At 40.5% G+C, this 23,733-nt stretch overlaps 1 protein-coding gene across 1 annotated transcript in view; it reads right to left on the bottom strand.

Moving 5' to 3' along the window:
• Window positions 1–21,028, bottom strand: part of skila (SKI-like proto-oncogene a) — a 37,398-nt gene extending 16,370 nt beyond the window's left edge. Inside the window, exons 1-2 of the mRNA XM_028472418.1 lie at window positions 20,886–21,028; window positions 18,601–19,882 (exon numbers count right to left, since the gene is read on the bottom strand). Of these exons, the coding sequence (XP_028328219.1) occupies window positions 18,601–19,722 (1,122 nt within the window). The 5' untranslated portion in view covers window positions 19,723–19,882; window positions 20,886–21,028. The remainder of the gene's footprint in view (window positions 1–18,600; window positions 19,883–20,885) is intronic.
• Between the last annotated feature and the right edge of the window lie 2,705 nt (window positions 21,029–23,733).

Here is a 23,733-nt window from a genome sequence, read left to right on the forward strand (position 1 = left end):
GTTGACAAATGAGAATAATTACAAAATAATAGAAAGTTCTCAGATTTTTTTGTTTTGTTTAAAAAGCTTGAATTATTTAATATTTATTTTCCTTCTTTTATAGCAAAAACTGAAAGCGGTTTGAAAGAAATAGACTACAATCATCCAATGTAAATGTTTAAAAGAGACAGAAAATATCCACCCTGATTTACACCTGCATGATTGTGTTACTATGGTAACAGCAAAGATATTTTTAATGGGTACTAAGTCAATAAACTATGTAGCAACATCACTAACAAACAAAAAATGAAACGTGTGTTGTGGCCAGCCTAAGGCACACCTGTGCAATAATCATGCTGTCTAATCAGCATCTTTATATGCCACACCTGTGAGGTGGGACGGATTGTTAAAGTGCTCACTAACACAGATTTAGACAGATTTGTGAACAATATTTGTGAGAAATATGTCTTTTGTGTATGTAGAAAATGTTGTAGATCTTTGAGTTCAGCATGAAAAATGGGAGCAAAAACAAAAGTGTTGCGTTTAAATTTTTGTTCAGTATAGATACATTTTAATGAGAAATTAACTTAATCACATTTTTTAAGAAAATCTAATGACACTTTTGCTTTGGAAAACAAATTAATATAAAACCCTTGTTTTGGCAGTGTACCAGTAATTGAAATTGACTACTTGTTTATTGGAAGCACAAATTGTTTCTTATCCATTATATGAACTTATTGATGTTATTTGAAGCTGAGGGCCTATGACATTCGTTCTTTTCAAATGACTAGGATTGCAATTAAAAAAGTTACATTTGTGAGAGTAATTAGTATTAGAATATCGTATGTGTTATTTTTAAAAATAAGTTGGTAAAAAGATTAAGTAAGTTCCATTTGTATCCATCCAAATTCATAGTTTGCTGTGATCTATTTCATCGGACAGGGTTTGAACTTTGTAACCCTGCCCAGATTATGACACACAAACTCACACTTTGTACCGACTCACAACACGAGCCTAATGGCAAATCTTATGTGAGGCACAGAAACGTCGACTACACTAGCCTCGCCTTGACCTTTCATCCCATGGCAACGGGCCTGCGTTTGTATTATGTCTGCCTGCCTGGTATTAAAGAACCTTGTTCTGCCATTGGGCACAATAGTCTTTACATCTGTTGAACCCCTGGCATCAGCCAGTGGGTATGAGAACTGCCTCTTTCCCCTCCTTCCCCTTGAACCATTGACGAGCTAGCATTCAGGAGGCAGAGGGAGAGGGCTAGCAGTGGGCAGCAGAGGAGGATTTACTAATGCTGCTCATTTTCCTTTCTAAAGCTCTTCTCATGGGAGGAAGTAAACAACCTTTATTTGGGTGCCTTTTCATTCAGCTTCAGGCCCCGAGGGAGGAACGGGGGGAGCACATAAAGTACACAGGCGCTCAGTCACGCCCTGTCTGTTTCTCGACCACATCCTGCTCTGCTGTAGCCGTCAACTGTGTCAAAGTTTAGGCTTGAAATGCACACTTATGTACACTTCCTGGCTGTGCAACACGATTACAACATATGGACGCAGCCTAGCTGCCTTTCCAAATGCCTTCTATCCAGAGGTGAAAGTAATGGATTACAGGTACTCATGTTATTGTAATTGAGTTGCTTTTATGGGTACTGTACGTGTACTTTTTGAGTATATTTATAAATCAGTAATTTTACTTGTACTTAATTACATTTTAAAAGAAATAATTCATTACATTTCTACACCCAACGGATACTCAGGAAATTATAATTTTTTACAATTATTTTTTTTTACTACTTACTACTTTGTCGTATCATTTCTGATCAACGCCCAGCCACTTTCTTCGGTTCAGGTTGGGGTTTCTCCCTAATATGTTGTTACCCACATGGTACATTTGGTATGGCACAGTTTTAGACTTCATAAATGTAGCCATACTTAGAACCTGAGAATTAATTTTATTTTCAATTGGATTTATTGGTGTTTTTTTTTTTTTTTTTTTTTTTTTAAAGAATTGTACATTTTGACAAACATTTCGTTTCAGATGCCTTTGTAGAAAATAAATGAAACTCCTTTAGCTTCTATAGTACAATAGAGTTCCCAAGGCAGCAGATCTATTCTGATCTATACTGGTTTTTACTGGGGCCTCTTGGAAACAAACTAGTAACCACACACAATTGCTAAAGGCTTTAATCCAACAAGCCATTTATCCCACAGACTTGGGGCCACACTTAGTTTGAGCAGTCGAATCAATAACAGACCACAAGGGAAGCAGATTGTAAAGTGGGGCAATTAAAGGAAAATGTTTTCATTTGAGGGTACAGTCATCTCATCAGTGTGAAGCAGGAACACAGAGATGTGTTTAAACTGTCAGCATTCATTTCTTACAAATTGATTGAAGGAAAAAAGAAAAAAAAAAAAAAAAAAGACTCTTTTCATTGATCCTCTCCAGTGAATGTGTGACAATGACTTAGTTTCTCTTTGGATAGTGGGGAAAAAAGAAGATAAGATGTAATAAAAACAGTAGAGTGTACAAAGAAGGACAGCTCCGACAGGTGGAAGTGTACACACATAACATAGGTGAAAAGGGACACAAGACAAGGAAGAGAAAAACAGGGTCGGCAGACAGCCAAAACAAACACGCAGACAGACGACATGTGACTGTCTGCCCCATTAGACAAACAAATACACACCTGTTCCTCCTTGGGTTCAAATACAAAAGAGAAAAAAACCAGGGCAGGCTGATAAGGATCGGTTAGCCCAGTCATGCCCCGGTCGGGAACACAAACAGACACACACAGAGGGAGATAAGAACAGGTTGGTTCCCGGCATTGGCTTCAGGCCTCGGGTGCATTTTTTGCACCACATGGGCACCACGTCTAGACAGTCGTCACACGTGGCTTTCCCCCTCCCTCTGCCAATGTGTTGAACTCTCCTCATCCATATCTGCCCTCATAGTCAGCCATTTTACAATCTATCACACTTGTGACTGCCCTGATTGCTGGTACTCACAGGAAAGCAGTAGAAAGGCAGAAAAAGAAGCCACTATAAACGCCATAGTGAGGAATCTTTCTACTGTCTACTGTCCCCGTCTAGCTCTATGGTGGACTGGAGCCTCAATTCAAAGTAAATGTGTAAAAAACATCTATTTAAACTCTTTAAACCCAATTACTTTTTGAAATTCATTTCCCTCTCCCTTTTCCTCCATTTCTCATGTTGTGCAGTTGAATCCCCAGTGGCGGCTTCCAGTCTGTGTTCACACCAGTGAATGTGTTTTGGGGGAGGGGGGGTTTGAATAATGTTACCTCATGAATGGACAAATTGTCTGACTGGAATACACAAGCAGATGCTAAGGTAAATCCCACCTCAATTCTCTAATTTACTTCCCATCACACCATGAACAGAAAATGGCAGGAAAAGAAAAATACAAAGTTTTCTGATAATAAATGTCAATTTCAACAACACATTTAATTTAGTTTTAGTGATAGTCTTTTGACTAAACTGAAACTTAGTTGTAGATGAGAAACTGACTTGGAAAAAACACATACAAGTAGTTAAAAACAAAGTTGCTATAAGCACCTACAGTACATCCTATGGAAATTACAACAAATACTACATACCAAATCACTGAAGACAATCAATTCTTCCCTTGTTGGGTCACATTTAAATTACTGCTCAGAAATCTGGGGAAACACCTACAAAACGTATCTTGAACCTTTATTTAAACTACAAAAAAAAGCAATCAGGATTTCATTTAAGGCACCACACAACGCACACACAAATGAACTATTTGAAAAGGCCAAATACCTCAAACTGCAAGAAATAATACACTACAACACACAAATTCTCGAATATAGGGCATCACTAAAAACACTCCAATATCAAATACAAAAACGTTTCACATACAAACATACTGCTTATGAACTAAGACATAATAATGTGTTTATACAAGAAAGGGTTAAATCTAACATTGGAAAATACAGCACTGTCAACAGAGCTATTACCAGCTGGAATAACCTTGATGCAGAGACAAAACAAGCTGCAAACTTGGCTAGATATAAAGAAAAAACTCGGACGACATTTTTGCAAGAATACGAGATCAACACATCAATGAGAAAGAAGATGAACTTTTCTTTTGAACTGGAGGAACACAAACAACGTTTGGGAATGAAATCTACGGGGAAGAAGGATGACACGAACAACGATGGAGAGGAAGAATAAAAATTAAAAAAAGATGACAACACTGACTACAGATGAGAATAAATCCTACACAAAAAAGGACAAAAAAAGAAAAAAAATGAAATTGTGTTCAGAACCAAAGAATGTTTGACCAGAGAGACGAGCTCTGATGTAAATTTTCTGTGTTCAAAATAGGGGACGGATAAGCTACCTGCTTCTCTCGTCTCCTTTTTCGGCATGTACAAAAGAGAAAAAGAAAACTGTGAATGCAACCATGTCGGAAATAAACTGAATAAATAAATAAATAGTTAAAAGGTAGTCATTAGGACTATTTTAGTTATAGCCCAGTTCAGTGGTTGAAACAGGATTATTTTATGCTGTAGAGACCATTTTATCAATCTTCTGACAATAGGAGATCATACTTAGCTACATTTTACATAGCTGACCGTGTTAACTTACTATTGAAGTAATCACATAAAAGTTGCATTGGTATTTAAAAATGTAAATAAATTCCACTTTAAATTACGCTCATTGTTTTAACTAGTACAGTGCCCGTCGGAAGTATGCATTCATGTGGGAGCTTAAGTAGAGTTAATTATGGCCAAATGAGTATGTGTTTGAAGGTTGGATGTACATAGAGGTGTACATACTCTGTACTCTGTAGTGTTGTAAAGGGGTTTATTTGCGGGTGCAAAATGAAACAGCGTGTGCGATTTCCCTGGTTTAATTCTATGGGACATGAACATGACAAATTTGTTTTTTTTTACTCACTTTCATATTTTTTTTGTTTGGTGTATCTTTCTGTAATGTATGTTTTTTGGAGTCATTATGTGTATTTGCGTATCTTTCTGTTGTGTTTTTGTGCATTTTTTGTATAATTATAATTTTTTGTTGCCATTGTAGTGTGATTCTGCAGTCATTTTGTGTAATTTTGTTCATTTCTGTTATTTTGTGTATTTTTTGTATAAATATTTAGTTTTGTGCATTTCTGTTGTCATTTTAGTGTATTTTTTGGATTAGTATTTAGTTTAGTGTATTTTGAGTCATTTTCATATTTTTGTTTTCGTTTGGTGTATTTTTCTGTAATATATGTTTTTTTCTCCCTCACACACACACTGCAGAGAAATTTGTGGCTTTCAACACAGCAGCTATTGCCGTCAATCACTTCCGGGTGAGGTCCGTCTGGTCTAAATAGCGTACGGTCAAACTAACATTTTGAAATGACATCATCACCAAATAAGAAAAGGGGTTTATTTTCAGGTGCAAAATAAAACAGCGTGTGCGAATTCCCTGGTTTAGTTCTATGGGACATGAACATGATAAATTTTGTTTTTTTTTACTCACTTTTATATTTATTTTGTTTGGTGTATTTTTCTGTAATGTATGTTTTTTGGAGTCATGTGTATTTTTTATTCTTTCAGTTGTCTTTTTGTGCAGTTTTTTGTGTTTTATTTTACCCATTTAGTATATTTAAATAAATAAATACCGTGTGTGTGTGTTCCGTGAAATGTTTGATTGTGTGTTTACAGTCTGTGTCTGCTTTGCTGTGTGTGCAGCGATTGGCTCTGGCCGCACACGTGACTCTTGCTCGGGTGAGGAGCTGTGCAGTGAAATAGATATAGATGGTGCGCTAGCGCCCCCTCACACCCTGAGGTCAAAAGTTGAATAGGTTTCATTTCGGGGCCGTCCAGAAGTGAAATAAAATTAAAATAAACATTTTGAAATGACCAAATTACTCCAAAATAACAGATACACACACTTGGGGTATTTGGAACCCATTGACCAAGTTTCAGGTTGAACTTGCACCGTGTCGGGGAGATATTTGCTCCACACGCACGCACACACTCAGACTTCCCTTGCTTTTTAATTAGATCAAGTTTAAGATAAAGCCTTCGGGGTTTAAGAGAGCCCGCTCTTCCACAAATGAAAAAGCATATGCAATTATAGATAGGGTACTACTTATGATGTAAAGGGGGTACACATGATTTGGCAAATATGCAAAGGGGGTACATGGGGCAAAAAAAGTTGGGGAACCAGTGTACTAGTTTAAGCCAACTAAATTACATTAGGATTTAAGTCAACTAAATTATAAAGCACAAGAGTTTATGCATTTTTTTAAAGATTGAATTACCATTTATTAACCTGATATGAGATGGTACTAACGTTTGGAAATACACTTGGACAGATTTGTTGTGATCAATGCGTAAGACCACATGAGCAGTCTTATGTCTGTAAACACAATAAGCTTACATGGATCACTTATCGGCTTGTCCAGCCTTCCACGCAACAAAAGTATTTTCGATTGGACGACTTCCAAAAAGAAGTTCTGATTGGATTTTGCCCGATGTGTAATTATGCACTGTTGAAATGTTACAGACAGTATGATGTACTGATCAAATTACAGCCATAATTAGATCCCGTTTATCATTATTATTACACAAAGTCATTTTACAACTGTACACTCAACAGACAAACAGCTGGATGTCATTTAAAAATATAAGCCTGAGGTCTTGTGATAAATTGGTAGCATATTGCTAAATAATGTCATTTTAGGCATAACTGCACCGCTTCATAAGTAAGACACACTATTTAGCCTTGACGGAGACAGATGCCATGGAGTGATAGCTGAGATATATGAGATGTGAATTCACTGTTGTTCCTGCAGGGGGGAACAATATAACTACTGTTATACATTTTAAGGCTTGTTTCAGAGTCCATTAATTAATTTGTCTTCATGGCAACATGTCTGATGAGGAACAATTGATCGTACTTGGCTCTGAATGCTGATACACGAGTGGCTCAAAGCTCGTTTGTTGTGCTCTACTTTCGTTCACCCCCACCACGATAATTACTAAAGCTGTTGAGGCTCACTTGTGTTAAGCATGCCAAGCTGGAGAGATACACACAGAACACTGTAAGATGATGACGTAGTTTAACTGCAAAACTCTCCAGCACGTCTACGCACACAGACACATGAGCAGACACACTTTATGCTCTTGGGAGGACACGTCAACAGAGAATGAGGCCAGTGGGCCCTTGTCTTGTCTGTGGATGGCTGTACTGTACTTATCATCTGAGCTTCATACTAGCCAGCTTGTGCGTGTGTCTGCTTGTGCATGTGTGTGTTCTTGAATGTTCCAGTCTATAAAAATAACTAAACCAAAAGCTTTCGAAATACTTGCTACCAGGGGAAGCTTTTTAGAGGAGGAATTTTAATTCAAATTAGCATTCGGGGAAAGGGAACACAAATCCACTGCCTGCTTCTCCTTCCGTCTATTCAAGGGAGCTCACTTCATTTGAATGGATGAAAAAAGTCTGCGTGCTGGGAGATGGGAAGAGAGAGAGAGAGAGAGAGAGAGAGAGAGAGAGAGAGAGAGAGAGAGAGAGAGGAGAGACGAGCGTTGCTAAGCAGACTGAAAGCTGAGAGAGAGACAGTCAGTGAGCCAGAAATGCACCACTATAATGCAAAATCGAGACTTTGTTTCTAGTCATTTAAATAATACCATATGCATTACAGCTTAAGAAGTTCCCAGAACCTATTTTGAATATGTAATAAATACTATTTTTGCAACTGACAACATGTTTTAAGCTCTAATGTGTCTGACAAAATGTGTCAGTGGAAAGACAAGCTGTGAGGTTTATTGGCTGTTTATATATTCCACTGCAAGAGATACTTAAGTTCTGACTAAAACCCTTTATTACTGAGCCACGTGTGTGGCCATTCATTGATTGGAGTTTGTTTTCTTCTTCCTCTGCACAGGAGGCAGCTCTGCCGTAATGTAGAATACTGCAGTGGATGTCGCTGCCTGGCTGGCCATCACTGTCTGCAACAAGGGCACAAGAAGAGGAACGGGAGGAGGAGGAGGAGGAGGAGGTTGGCCCGTGATACAGTTACAGATCTACAAAGAGAAGGCACCACCTGGCCAAAATGCCCCGCAGGGTAAGAAATCTATCACAGGACACATGGAAAAAGAAGGACACTTAAATTCAGACAGGCCTGAAGAAGTCCTCTGACTTGTTCTGCAGGGAGCATAAGTCTCATTCATATTACATGCAGGAGCTTGTTTGAAGCCTTTGCTGCTCCCCTACTTTCGCTGTCCAGCTCTCCGCCCGTCTTTCTGCCTCACCCAGAAACACGCACAGCCTGCGTAATGCAAATCCATCATCCACCACCATCCTCTCTGTCACAATTCCTATTTTTTTTAAACCAGTTTGCTTCTCACTAGAGTTCTGCTCTCTAATTCCACAGATGGACAACTACTTTCAATAAAAGCATTTTGGACCCAAGGCTTCAATTCATTTCCATCCCCTGGCATTATTACACTACAACTTATGACAAGTGGTTCCACAGCCAGCTGGAACACCTGACTTCCTTCATTAAGGCAAACAAGACACAGTCAAGAGTCTGGGGCCTACTCGATGTCAGCACAGTTGGATTTGGTAAATCTCATTAGGGCTTGAGTCAGAGCTCGAAGCGAACGCACCTGGGCACAGATCAAACAGACAGCAGTGGAAGCCCGGATGGTGATAAATCTTTGTCCCTGGCTCCAAAGTGACGCTGACGGCTGGAGAGCAGACTGCAACGCAAATGAAGCTGCTGTGACTCACGATGTTGGACGAGTCTTTTGGGGTGTTGGATGGGATGACGGTGGCAAATCTGTGTGTGTGTGTGTGTTTGTACAAGTGTGTGTGTCCTCTGACTTCCTTTAATCACCGACTGCAGACACCGTCTTCTGAGCAGCATCCTGTGTTTCTGTGATGATCAGTGAAGTGTTCTTTTCTACAATGAGATGTCCTCTTAGGAAACAATTAGCTCTGGTAATTGTGGGCCGTCGCCACATTTTCAATGGTCCCTAATACCATTTCAAGTTTTAATTGCCAGGAAAATCATATGGGATTATCGTGCTTTGAATAACTGCCGTTAAATGTGTCTGCATTAGTCAAGTACACCAAAAGTCTCGCACGCAAGCCACAGAGTGATTCATGGATGTCTTTGAGTGAATAAAAGGAGCACGAAAAAAACTTTTTTTGAGTGATGTGATTATTTGTAAATATCCAATGACCAGACAAAATTTATTTAAGATATTTTTATTTTCTTTTTATACTACTCAATAAAAACATTTAGAAAAACCAAGCATGGTGTTCGCAAAATTATAATTTCCTTTTCAAATTTAAAAATAAACTTTTAAATTTTCCTATTAAACTTTTAAAGGAGAAAATAAATCCAAAAATATTCTATAATATCCAAAATCTTGAAAAGGTGGACGACAAAAAGCTAAAACATGAGTGAATATTTTAAATCAAGCAGAAAAGTGCTGCTTATTGTTTAATAATTACAAGTATAACTCAATATTTCCTCAATCAGTGAATCACTGTTCCAACAGCACCACTGTACTTATGGCTTCATCTGGAGCCAGGATGTGAGGCAGCCGAGGCATTTTGATCATGATGACAAATAGCATATCTAGCATAACTCGGCATACTTGTCACAGAAACCGCGTTAACTGTAGCCAGACTAGACCACAAGACAAAACCTGGCCTTTTCCAACATAAGATCAAAGATTGTAAAACTATGTGAAGGTCACGCCTTCTCAGCAACGTTATTATGAGCAGGCAGGAAAAGAAGAGCTGAGCTCGTTTGTCAAGAGTTGCCCAGACACATACATAACCTTTTTTTTTTGTTCAAGAACACATTTATCGGCTATTTGGCAACAGAGTGCAGAAGTGCACTCACCAGCCTCAGCACATACAACCCTTTAATTAGGGTTTCATAGCTGAAGTGCACTATAAAAATACATGTTTTACAGAAGCTTTGGTAATCATAGGCTTCTAGAGGTCAACAACCTTGATGAGTGTCTACTACTTAGTTTACACAGTGTAGAGTTGAGGAGGAGGGACAACAAATAGGGAAATCCAGATATATAAGTTGTATGCTTACAGGATGAGCAGGGGCCCTTGAGGGACTTGAGGCAAAGAAGATTACGTGTTTCCAAGTGTGTCTGTGTGTGTGTGTGTGTGTGTGTGTGTATGTGCGCGTGTGTGCCTAAGGAAAAGCAGGAGTTTCAATAATTCCCATGAGCGGCATCACTGCAGGTGGGAATAACAGAGAGATAAACATATCAGTGTTTGCAAGGGCGGCAATGGGAAGGCAGTGCAAATCATGAGCTGTCAATTATTTCCTCAGTACTATAGGTTGCTCCTCATGTGTTAACTATCTAAACTTGCTCAGCCAGAGCAACATCTTTCCAGAGTTTTGTTGGGATTTGTTGGGTATAAAAACAAAATAAAGGGAAGGATTTACCAATCCAAGCTTTGGAGATCTGAAAGGGAATTGTTAAAGAGTAACTAACACCAAAACCAAAAACAAATGTGTTTGCGCATGAGGTAGTGTTATTGATTGATCTATAGCGCAACTCTTGACATTTTAGCCAAAGTTATCAAATTTGGCATATTTTGTTGTAAAACCTAAGAGTGATTGCCTTCTATGGGTTGAAACCCTGCTATTACAATCAATTTTTGTTAGTGGCTGATAATGGTGGTTTGTGATGTGTTGGTGGCTTCTTATGTCACTAACGGACACTGTTGGCTCCGCCCCTCCTATAAAAACTAGCACCTGTGGTCTCAAGTAGGTTGGATTAAAGGAATTTTGAATATTTAGGCATTTTGAGTATTGAGTAGGTATTTAGCATAGCATAGATTGTTCTTTGGAGATTTTATAGTATAGACTAGGCATGTTTTAACTGTTCCAGGAGCCCCGCCCATAATCAATGCATTTTTTTTAAGGTCAGCCAAAAAACCTGAGGTGTAGTTACTCTTTAAGTTTACATTAAACGTCTGGTTTCCATCGCTGCCAACTGTGTGTATTTGCATTCTGCTGTCTTTGACAAAAAATGAGAATGACTGAATGAGCCAAGGAAACACAAGTACTAGCTTACATATGGAAATGTGGAGCAATTACCAGACAAATAAATGATTAGCTAAGTGGAGGGATGGGGCTTTAATGAAACCTACAGGGTGACCAGTTCTCCTGTTTTTACACTTGTTTGCATCATACATTATTGATCAATGTAGTGGATGGGCTTAATGTTCTATGGAAGTGACTCGTGACACTGCTTTGATGTTGTGTGTTTATCTGCTTGTCTCGAAGACGAGGATTGTAGGAGTAAATATGAATGAGTAAAGGAGTCTATATGGTGTGTGTGTGTGTGTGTGTGTGTGCTGCTCCTATGGAAAGCACTGTCTCTGGGTTTCTCCATTTATATCTTCATTAATCACTGTTCCCACTGGGGAAGCGGCACACAAGAGCTTTTCAAATGCAAACGCTTGAGCAGGCGGGCTCCCACCGCACATTTACAGTACACAACTACCAGTATATCCCATCCCCCCCATACACAACCTGCTCGTCTGACTATCTCTCAGGGACTCCAGACAGCCGACATTTAAACTTCTCATTGACACGTTGATTAATTAAGACCGAGACCTCCTCATTCTGGTCTGATTCTGAAATAACCCAGGCTAACAAGTTGTAAGATCATTTTACAGACGTTTTTTCAGTTTGTAGCACATTACATGCTCTACTCCTTCACTATGCTTTGCACTTTGAAACTGTAAACTAGTCTCAAACACAAAAGGGAGTGAGTCAGACTGCTGAAAACATGCAAACAGGCTTTCCTTCCAAGGCCTTTTCACAGCCTGCAGGACATTTCTCTAGGAGGAGCTAAGGCCTTGTTTGTTTAGTCTATGAGAATACTGGCAGACATGGTGGAGGCTCCACCATATCTGAACAAACCTGTCTCCTGCTGTGGCTAGCTCCCATCAGTCCCTCTGCAGCATATTATTTTCTACGATTGCTGAGGTGAAAGAGGAAGCCAAGGAAACAGGCAAAAAATAATGAGCTGCAGCTGGTAGAAATATCTTTATGCTAACCCAAAGCAACAGTTTTTACTGTGGGGCAATGAAGCAAACAAAATAGAGCTAGTGTAGACTAGTGTATCCAGGCTAAAACTGCAGACCATGACCATGTGAAACCTAAAACTTTGAGGAGATTCTTATCTATTAAAGAAAAAGGTTGAGAAGTAATGACTTTGGCATTCATCCAGTGAGCTTCAGTGGTGTTACAGAGCTGCACTCCTGGCACTGACCTGACAGTGACATACCAGAGGCCCCTCGATGCCGCCCCTCCTACCTCATGGGGCCTCTTTTAGCTCTTTACAACAGGCAGCAAACACTAGCCAAGGCATGGCTTGTTGTGTACATGGAACACCAACAGTCCACCACAGCACATACTGGTGTGCTTGACTGTGGGTTAGTATGGGCCAACTTTCAAAGACATGGATGTGTATTCGACTTAAGTGGATAATTGTTCCTTGGAGAATACCGAAGCAGACATAGAAAAATGCGCATGAATGTCTTGGGTCGGTTTTGGGTGTGGAGGGCAAAAGCAAGGGTGCTAGTTGGGGCTAGACGGGAAAGCAAGAACGTGATTGGCCAGGCAAGAGGGCTGTAACATGCTCCATTTGTAGTTCAGCTCAGGCCTTCGGGAGGTTAATTTTCTACAGGGGGAAAGGTGAACGAGGCCCCACAACCCTAAGGCTTGTTTCATGGAGGCCCAGCGAAAAACGTTGAGAAGTTTGGAAAATCAACCTGACATAAAATGACTTCAGTTTACCTAATCTCTGAAAACGTATAATGGAATATCTGAATTTAAATAGGATTTGAATCAAGGGATTACAAAACTTTGAAAAATGTCACTTCAAGATAAAAATAACAGTTAACTTTTACAAGTGCATACATTGACTCACTAAAGAAGCCAAAGACACAGGTTTGGTCTCTGAAGGACAAATACTTTCACAAAAATAATCAAAGTTAAATTTTACATTCTTAAATTAGCTTATTGAAAGAAACTTTACATGAATGCAAAGCTAAAGGGTTCAAATTAAATACTTAAACTGAAGTCTAATAATTAAATATCGAGCATCATGGGCTTCATTCCTTCCCCCTATGAGTCCTTGGGAAAAAACCTGGCACACCTTATATTGACTTTAACATTACCATAGTGTTAAACATAGTACTTCGCTTTAACAGGGGCTACTTTATATAATATATACTACATATATTATTCTAATTTTGTTATATAGCTGCACTTTGTAAAAATATATATTGTATGTCAGGTTTTACAAACAGTGAGCTTTAGCATGGTTTGATTATTCCCAGACAGTGGCAACATTTCCATGGGCTTAGTTTTTCTCTTTTGGAAACCTGAAAAGAATTAACCAAGCACTGCACTAGATAATTGGCTTTTCCTTAAACTATATTGGAAATGAGAAAACTCACAACTTCTCAGAGAAAAGGTAAAGGTTGTTTTACCTTCTGTAAAGCAATCTGGAGTGAGGCGTGGCAGCATGCAAACACACAAAAACTCCACAGGCTGTTTTGAAATGTGTTAAATAAATATAAATTGATATTACTATTTTTGTTGTTTGTAATCATGTAAAGCATGTACCTTTCAAAAGCTGTCCAAAAAATGTCGTAAAGTTCTTCTTTGATTAACGACAGTTCATTTAGAAACTGCGCAAATGTTTTGAGAAACAAACTGAACCACTTTGGGGAAAAAACAGGAATGATACTTTTGATGAATACATAATAAAGCAATATTTGGACTATAAAAAGAATAGGTGGGAGCTATTTAATTTTTTTGTTTATTTTTCTAACAAAAACTGTGCCATACAAAAGTCTAAATCATTTTGAATGGGTCAAGTAAAGCCTTACAATGTGAAGCGCACCTATCCTAGCCTTATAACCTGTTCTTCTTGGACACGTCTCATGCATTTCACTTTGCTGGATGACTTTTCCCAGAGAAGGTACACTGACTGCACACACAGCACTAGCTCTATTTCTGTTTGTACGAGTTGCTAAAATGAAGCCACACCAGAAGCTGAGCCGAGGTTAACTTGGGAGACCAGTATGCATGTCTGAATGCCGACGGAAACTTATGCAACGCCGTCTTTGTAACTCTGGTTTCCTCATTTCACTCTCTTCTACAGTTTCCTTCCTCCTGCCTTCTGCTTCCTCTCCTCCACTATTCAGGGTCTTTTGTCACCAGGCAACTCGCCACATCCATCAAGGTTGGGGAAAAGATCAATAGCCACGGGTCTTTCTTCTCATCCGCCTTGCAGACGCACACAAGTGGTCTTATTGCTTATGTAATGATCGACTTGTTTGGTCATTTGGCTGCTTACTATGTTACTGATGGCTGATTGGGGCCTGGAGGGGCATTGACTGTTTACAGATACATGTGAGCAACAGATGTGTCTGGGTTAGAAGAAAATAGGTGAAAGAGCTGAAGATGGTTGTCTTGTCACATAAAAGATCTAACATTAACAAATAGTCCCAGTGTCAGTTAAAAATACAAGAAGTCACTAAAAGCACTAATGTTGATAGAGAGGAATTAATTTATGTAAATTATCACTGACAACACTGAAACTACTTTGCTTTTATTTTTTAATTTGCAAATTTTCACCTTATTCAATGTCAGACTTTTCTCCAGATACTTTGAATTTCCTTCCAAAAAACCAAAAAGGCATCCATATTCAGTAGAGAGAATTTCCTATCAACAGAAGATCAAAAAGCTTATTCACTGTAGATGAAATAAGAGGCCATGCAGCTCAGTAACTGATTAGTACAGGTACAAATGCCAAAATTCAATTAGAAACAGCCAGAGAGTGGGACTGACAAGAAGACAGACAGCAGACAAAACCAGCAGACAGCCAAGGAAACCGCCAGAGAGTTCAGCTGCACTGGTCTGTGGTAATGAAGTCACTGGTTTCCAAATAGCAAAGAGAGGAAGCCAGAGAACTGCAGCTGTCTGCCGTCTGTGCCGCAGCATCTAGTGTCAGGCATGCCGAGGAGACAGACAGAGGAGGGCTGTTCTCTGTCTGACGCTTCTGACTCTTTGCCAACACAATGCTATAAAATAAGGCTGAGGCCACACACGGATACAGTATGTTCACTGTGTTGTTTGTCCTTAGTGCAGTTTAGGAACAAGCCTAAAATATCCCCTCAGATGTTTTCCTGTTGTGCAAAATATGTTAAAAAAAATTAAAAAAAACAGCAATTATTGTGAAACCACATCTGACTAAACCTCTTTCTCGTTCATAACGAAGAAATTCAACCAAAAAGACACCATATTACATTTAAATGTCACAGTGGACACATCTTCATTTTTTGAGGTTTGGTAACCTGTTGCTTTCCCAAAACCTCCCTGGTGATGTAATTTCACACATCCGTGAGTAGTTATTAAATCCACATTTCTGCCCCATTAGAAAAGGAGGCGGGAAGGGAGTCACCTACAAAAACATGTGACATCTTCATCTCAATTTCAGACATCTGTCCAAACCCAGAGGGCAGACTAAACAAACTGTCTGCCCAGTATTAAAGTAACTCTTGTGATAAGGCTCGCTCAGCTTGTCTGCTGGTGGCGTCTGTCTAGCCAGCTCTATTTACACATCGGATATCGGTAGACAGGGCAGGACTGCCTCGAGGCACAAAGACCCATTTATGGAGAACCTGTGCTGGACTTTTTTTAACTGCACCTTCTCAAACCCAACATTGCAAACAGGAAATGGGACTCGTAGCTATTAGAGGGGAAAAAAATACTTCCAGAGCCCCCAAGTTTGTGTCTCCTCTTTACTTGGAGGTACCAGAGTTCTCTGGTCAATCTGTGAGCTCCCTGTAAATGTGCACATTGACACTGTGTGTAAATACGAGCCACGGGGGGAAAAAGGTCCACGTTCAGGGGTTAGACCAACATCGCGAGGCAAGTCGTCCACTCTAAAAAAGCAGTGTGACTGGAAAGCGGCCTAGCTGGCTTTCCACTAACATCCACTGGGATGTGGAAAGTATGAGTCACACTGCCAGCGCAGCGGAGGCGGCTGGAAGCGCAGAGTTTGGAGGATGTTCGGGGTGAGAGTATGTCCGTCTGCCTCGCATCCTGTTCTCTCAAACACACCCGTTTCAAGCACAGATACACAAATGGAGGGCAGCTGGAGGTTAGGGGCCAATGCCCAGTGTCCCCACTGAATGAAGTGGGACACTGCAAGGTCACCTTGTTCTCAGGCCTTGAGATGAGAATGTGAGGCGGGTTCCCCAAAAACCAATATCACCTGCTTCCTCTATTTTTCCATGCATTTATCTTTCCATGGAAGCATCAAAACATTAAAGGGAACAATATTTTGGACTTTGAACCGCAAACCTCAGCTTTATCTTGAGTTATACAGTTCTGTGAACAGCACACAGACATAACAGTCCCAGTTACACCTACGCCTACGTTTATCTTTACTAAAATGATCAATCCAAATATGTCTACTGATTCAAAATCATTATTTGTAATACTGGAAAAGGGAAATGTAATTATGTTCTAGCTTTCTTTTCTTTATAAAGGTTTAGCATTTTAACTGTGACTGATGTAGACTGTATGTAAATGTAGAACAACGAATGGCTATTTTTAGTATTATCAAAGCATTTGAACATACTAACTTTCAAGTTTCATTTCTATAATATCATCCCTTGAGAAGAAAAAAAGTGATACCTAGTATATGAGGGCGTTCTCGCTTTTGTGAAATAATGTAAACTGGAAGTGGGAAAGTCCCTCAAAATATATTTAGTCATCTAAAAAGAGGCCACGAGACAAACATCTAGGGTCAAAAACCTCCATAAACAGCAGAAAATGGTGAGATTCAGTCACTGTAGCTGGGATGAAAGAGAAACACCTCAAACAGGGGAATCAGCCAGCAGAGAGAAAACAGCACATGAAACTGTGGTGAGGCAGAGGCTCAAGAGAGCCTCGCAAAGTGTGAGACTCACACAGAGACGAAGATGTGTCATACTAGCCTCCGGTGAGCAGCTCGTTACCCACACAGAAAGCTGCAATGTCTCACACATACAGACAACGGTACACATCAGAGCCCTAGGGATTCATCATCCACCTTGACATTACATGTTTTTATGTGTGTGTGTTGTCTGTGGTCAGGATTGTTTTCTTCCTCTGTGGTAATATGTTGTGTCTCTGAGTAAGAAGATCTATGGCTCTAATATACAAGACTTTTAATCAAGGTAGGGGATGAGGAGTAGAGAACAAGGATGGGGTGGGGGGGTGGGCTGGGGGAGCAGGACAGGAAGGAGGTTGGGACGCAAGATGAAACAGCAGGCAATATTCCGGGTACAATCACACGGAGGAACCCAGACAAGGAAAACCATGTGCCGATCTCACACACTTCAACAGCTGTGCATCCAAACACCTGTGGGCCTGACAAACACGCTGGTTTCTAGAGAAATAAGCTTGTCTGGATGTGAGGATGAGGTGATGCAACCAAAAAAGAAAAAGAAAACCATTCCACCTTCATCTAAACAAACAACAGCCATCCAATGTTCTCAGGGAAGTCAAAAGACATCAATCAAAATATTTGAATGCATTTTTTTAAAGCACACATGCCATTCATGTCAATAGTTTTAAATCTTTTATTTTTTACACACCAAAATGTTCGACCCCACATTGACAAACTGCAGCTTTCTGATTTTCATTGGAATCAAGAGAGAATTCAATAAATCCATTTCAGTCCCAGGTTTGCCTGAAGGCAGATGGGTCACTGACACTGCCTTCCTTACATCCCTGGAACTGTGATTCGTACAACATCAAGACATTTTCTAATTCGCAGGAGCAATGATATTTTCTTCAAGTTGCTAAGCAACTCTTCACAGGGTTTATAAAATGAAGTCAAGGCAGCCAAAAATGTCTTGCCTCTTGGATAGCTGTTGATGTATTTCTCTATTTTCCAAAAATCCATAGCAACAAGCAAATACAAAAGGTCCAGCTCTGTAAAAACAAATACAGACTTCAAATTCTGAAGTATTTGTTATAAGGACAGCCCCTTGAGATGTGCCATCTCATTTTCAAGGGGTCCAAACAAATAATATCTTGCAATATTAAAATCAAACTGAAAAGACAGAAAGACTTGATAAAAAGTTATGCCAGCAAATGTAGCTGCTGATGAGAGACCCTAGTCCAGGAGTTTAGGGTCTTATCCTACACGGCCCTTTTGTTTCCTCACTTTCCCACTGACCTCCAGATGACCTGAGGGGACAAATAATGGCATTCCTCTTCAGCTGTGGCCAACTGGCCTGACCTTGTTTGATCAGACCTCAGACTGGGAAAACAGATGTCATCACCTGTCCGTTACCTCAGACACTCATTTAATCAATAGATGTCAAAAAAAATAACCCCCATTAGGGAGTTGGGAAAGGATCTCGAAAAGCATGGCTGAAGATTACAGAGCAGAAAGTAGAGATATCAGACACAGATAGACATTTTTGACCAGACTTGTTACTTTTTTTGTATGTAAATTGACAAATACACATTGGAAAAAGTTGACAAACAAGCACTTACTTTGTCCAGCGACCTCTTGAGCAGGAAGTGAAACTTCTCTTTGACCTCATCCAGCAGCTGCTTGAGCTTGGGCTCCTCAGGGGTCCCTTGATACTTCCTGGCAAGCTGCAGGTAGCAGGGCCATTTGGCCGAGTCAAAGCCCCAGTGGCAGGTCCGCTTATCGGGCGACTTGTGTGAATGCATGACAAACTTCTGTGGTGAAAAGAGCAACTGGCACTCGACACACTGGATACAGGGTGCTTCTGGTTGGGTGTAGAACTGGGGCACAAAAAGACCCTGGCACTTCCCAAGACACTGGTGCTCCACCTGAAAACTGGACTCGCTCTCTTTTAGTAGACCCTGGGATGACAGTTTTCCACTGGGGTCAACGGGCAGGACTGCCCCCGGACGGAGTAGAGCATTGCACAGGCGCTGTGCGTCCGTCAGCGTGATGAGACCGCAGGACGGTGCGTTGAACGGCAGGATGCCTAAAACCTTGAGGATGTGCAGCTGCTCTGCATCACACCGCGAGCAGTAGACGTAGAGCTCGTCACATACGGTGTTGATCTGCTGCAGCGAGAAGTCGCGCAGAACGGAATTGAGAACCTGGGGCAGGCAGAGCCGCTTCTCGCCCCCAACAACAAAGCAGGAGATTGACTCTCCTTCCAGCAGAGAGTGGGTAAGTTCAGTGGAGCTGTCGCATGGAACCAACAGGGGACCTCCTCCTAAAACTGGAGGGGAAGAAAGTGGTGGCAGACCAGCAGGGGAGTGCTCGTGGCCTGTGCGGGCGGAGAAGGCAGCTGGGCCCCCCAGGGAGCTCTGGCTGCTCAGGGTGAACTGTGCCAGTGTGTGTTTGAGCCCAGGACTCAGGTCCAGGGCTTTAGCAGAGCCCACTACATGCAGTTCAGCACGGCCCTCCACATCCATGTCATACTCATGTCGCAGATCCTCCACCTGCTCCCTCTTCACCTTTGGAGTTTTGGGGAGGGAATCCATGCAGCGTCGCTTCAGGTTCATCTCTGCCATTACTCGTTTCTTGATGGGCGCGTCTTCCAGTCGTTCTCTGTACAGACGTTTCATGTTGCCCTTGAAGGAGGTCAAGTCTTTGAAAGGAGTTTTCACACTGGTCTGGGTGCTGGCCATGTCTGAACACAAGGTTTTTGTCACTTATCTGTCAGCTAAGATCCTCTTTTCCTTTAAGCCTTTTTCCACCACCTAAATACTTCTCAAATAGCACAAATCTTCATGCAGGTGAACGCATACATGATGGTTACTGAAGATTGTTGTTGTACGGATCCACAACCTGTGCAACAAAACAAAGAATTAGACATGGAAAATACAAATAAAAAGTCAGTCGTCCTCATAACTTTTGATACACTCCTTAAGATTTAAAGTTTGTGAATAACTGGCATTTTTTAAATGTAGGAGTGAAAAGAAAAACTGCCTTCAAATGTCCCCCATAAAAAGAGGAAATCCAGTTCTCTGCTATGATGGCTGGGGGCTGAAAGGGTCAGTGGCTTTCAGCATGGTCCACTAAACCAAATGGACATTACCATACTTCACACAAACACAAAGCTTGTATTCCTCTCTCCTGTGATTGAGGATCTTTTGCATCAGGATTCACACCACCAAAGGGTTTTGGGTGAAGGCATGCTACAAAGTGTAAATTCTAACAAACACAGACAGGGACCAGTAAACAGTAACACTACACCCAACCAACCTCTTCCATCACAGTGGTCATTTAAAGGTGATTTACAAAAAAAAAACAAAAAAAAAAAACAGTCTACTTTGCAAATGAAAGTGTGTTCCCTGTGGGGTACCTTTACCCCACGCTGACCCCCATCATCAGCCCTATAGAAAACAATTGATAAAAGCCCAAACTGTGGCCGCCCCTTCCCTCCTTTAGCTCCCACTGCTTTTGAGGCTGCAGAATAATTGAAAACGTGGATTTTATGTTTTTTTTTTTTTTTTTTTTTTTTTTTTTTTAAATACCCGAAAGAGTTAACCATCACTAAGCTGGGATCCCCCCAATTTAAAGCGTGGTGTGGCTGATAATAGCATCTGCTGCAGTATGACACCCACAGATCGACTAAATGCGCTGTAGTGAAACACTTTTCTTTATTTAATCGTGTTTTCAAATTCAATGCGATTTTTCACATTTGGTTTTAAAAAATATATATATAAAAAAAACACACACACACACACACATCTAATGGAATCTGACGCGGACTCCCGCAGTGGAAACCTCGACGCTATAGAGAAAAGGTTGAATGTAACCAATAGACAAGGCTGTACGGGGGAACCACCTTCTCCAGCTGAGCTGCAACATCCAACCACCGTCCAGGGCAGCGATCACGCACTCAGCATCCGCAGTGTCCCGCACAACCAAACCCGTGTGAGGCATCCCCGAAAGTCACGTCCGCTCCCATCCATTCCCATTCCCGTCCTGCTGCTGCAAGGACACCGCGGAAAGCACCACCACTGCTGCTGCACCACCCCTCCCTCCTCCACCCTCCGTCCGTCTGCGGGCGGTACACCTCGCCTGGTATGCAGACAGCGCTGATAATGACATTCACTGTCTGGTCTGAGGGCGGGGATGGTGGGGGGCACTAACGCGGTTGGGTGTCACGCACAAGCCCGACTCGGGGAGGGCACGGCGGGGTCCACCGCTGACCGAGGCGGCGGTGGTTAATTAATCACCGAACCCGACGGTTATGTGCGAGACATCACTCGTGTTTGTATCTACAGTAACAGACAGTCTGTAGTAGTAGTAGTAGTAGTAATAGTAATAGTAGTAATGTGGAAATGGGGTTCGGGTATTTCCAACGGAATTGACACGGTTTTAGTTTAGTTACAACAAACTGTAAAGCCCTAGTTCCAAAGCTAACCGTTCAAACACCCGCATAGTAGCGTCAACACTCACCAGCGGACCGCATACGAGCAAGCTAACCCCCGTTAAAAGGGCATTAAACCCCGGTGTAGAAATGTAAGTCACCCGTAAATCCACCACAGATTTAAAAACATAATAACCAGTGAGGGTTAACCCCGCTGTAACGAAGCTCCGTGTCTCTGGAGCGTGTGTGTGTGTGTGAAGGAGGACTTGCCTGGACGCTGCCGGTGGTCCTCGCTCGCCGGAGTCCGGTCGGTACTGGAAGAGCCAGGCGGAGCGTCAACAAGAGGCAGCCCGGCGACGTCACTCTGCACACGGGCTCAGAGGCGGAGACGACAGCCGGCCGACGGAAACTGTGCGGGGGTGTCTGTGCTCCGTCTGTCCGCCTGTCTGTCTGCTTCCTCTGTCTGTCTGCCACCGTCTGGGGGATCCACTGCTTCCGTCAGAGACGAAGCTAGACTAACCCGGAGATCAACCCCAGTTAGTGGATTAAAGAGATCCTGATAAGATATGATACGACTACCCTTTATATATATAAAGGGTATATATATATATATATATATATATATATATATATATATATATATATATATATATATATATATATATATATATATATATATATATATATATTTACGCTATTAAAAACAAAATGAATAAACGCCTTTAGTATATCATTAACGTTCATTGAAAGCATCTAAAACCAGACTTTCAGGACAAATTAAAGAAAAATTGCTCCCAAAGACGACAAAAAGGGTCCTAAAATGTTAAAATATACATCCCCAAGATACAAATCAATAATAATAATAATAATAATTAAAAAAAATAAAAATAAACAAAACGCTTGAAAATGTTGTAAGCTCTGTTGAGACATAAATCAGTAACAGTGAAGTTATATAGGTGTTATACAAAGTGTCTAACTAGAACAGGGGTCTGCAACCTGCTGCTCTGGAGCCTAATGTGGCTCTTTGACTCTTTTGCAATGGCTCCCAATAGCTTTAAAAAAAAAATAAATAAATAAAAAATAGTTTTTTTTTAGTTTTTTTTAATTTTTTTTTTTTTTACAGTGGCTATTAATGGTTAATGACAAATAAAATCAAGATATAACAATTTGTTAACCTAAAATAAATCACAATGTGCAATGACTCAGCACCTTCCTACTTCACCTCCTGTAACATCTACAGACCATCAACTTTCCTGCACCTGTGGCTCACCTTAAGTTTTGAATCCCTGGTAAAATAACTAAACCAACAAAAACACTATTCTGGAAGAAAATAGAGATTTTAATTGCGTGGGAACAGATTCATTTAACCACCAATGTGCCGCTTAAATATGCAATTAGCATGTGTTGATCACATGATCATGCATTATCAAACTTCAAGTTACGTTTTGTGGCCCTTTAAATACATTAACTAAAAAATATATTCTTTATATAACATTGTGTTCATGTAAACTGAGATCCGTAGAAATTTGAAGATGCAAGATACTGTTTTGTTGTTGTTTCTTGATGTTAATTTAATTTATTTTATTTTAAACTGTTTTTAAGTTGCCATTGACATGATCAATCTAAATCAAATCAAACTAAATCAAACATCATTCTATGTCATTTTAACTGTATAGAAAGTAATTCACTGTATTGTCTTCATTGAGAAAGTGTTATTTCAGCTCCAGGAGGACTTTAATCCAGGTGAGATGAGGTTAAATGGTTCCTTGTAGAGCAAAGGTTGCAGACCCCTGAACTAGAATGCTTGCAGAATATAAAGCAGACATAGGCAACTGGTGGTCTGGGGACCATCTGTGGCCCTCGGTCTAATTTTGTGAGGCCTCCAAAACAAATCCCCCAAAATTGTATTCCAAGAAGTTGGAAGGAATATAAAGCCCAACAAAATACACGACACAACTCCCAAAACACACAAATTGACAGCAAAATGCACAAAGTACATCAAAATTCCAAAAATACACAAAATGACTCGTGAAACACAAAATGACAACAAAGACAGACACAACAACCACTTAAACAAACAGAATGACTACCAAAACACAAAAAACAACTACACATTACAGAATAGCTCCAAAGACACACAGACTGTCAACAAAATGACAGAAAAATACAGAAAGTGACCCCAAAAACGCACAAATCAACAAAATAAATGTAGAAAATGACAGAAAAATACACACAATTACAAGTCAACCAAAAAAAAAATCACACATAATGACCAAAAACAGATAAAATTACTAAAAACTGACAAAACATCAAAACCACA

Source organism: Gouania willdenowi, chromosome 17 (assembly GCF_900634775.1).
Source record: "Gouania willdenowi chromosome 17, fGouWil2.1, whole genome shotgun sequence".
Lineage (NCBI taxonomy): Eukaryota > Metazoa > Chordata > Actinopteri > Blenniiformes > Gobiesocidae > Gouania > Gouania willdenowi.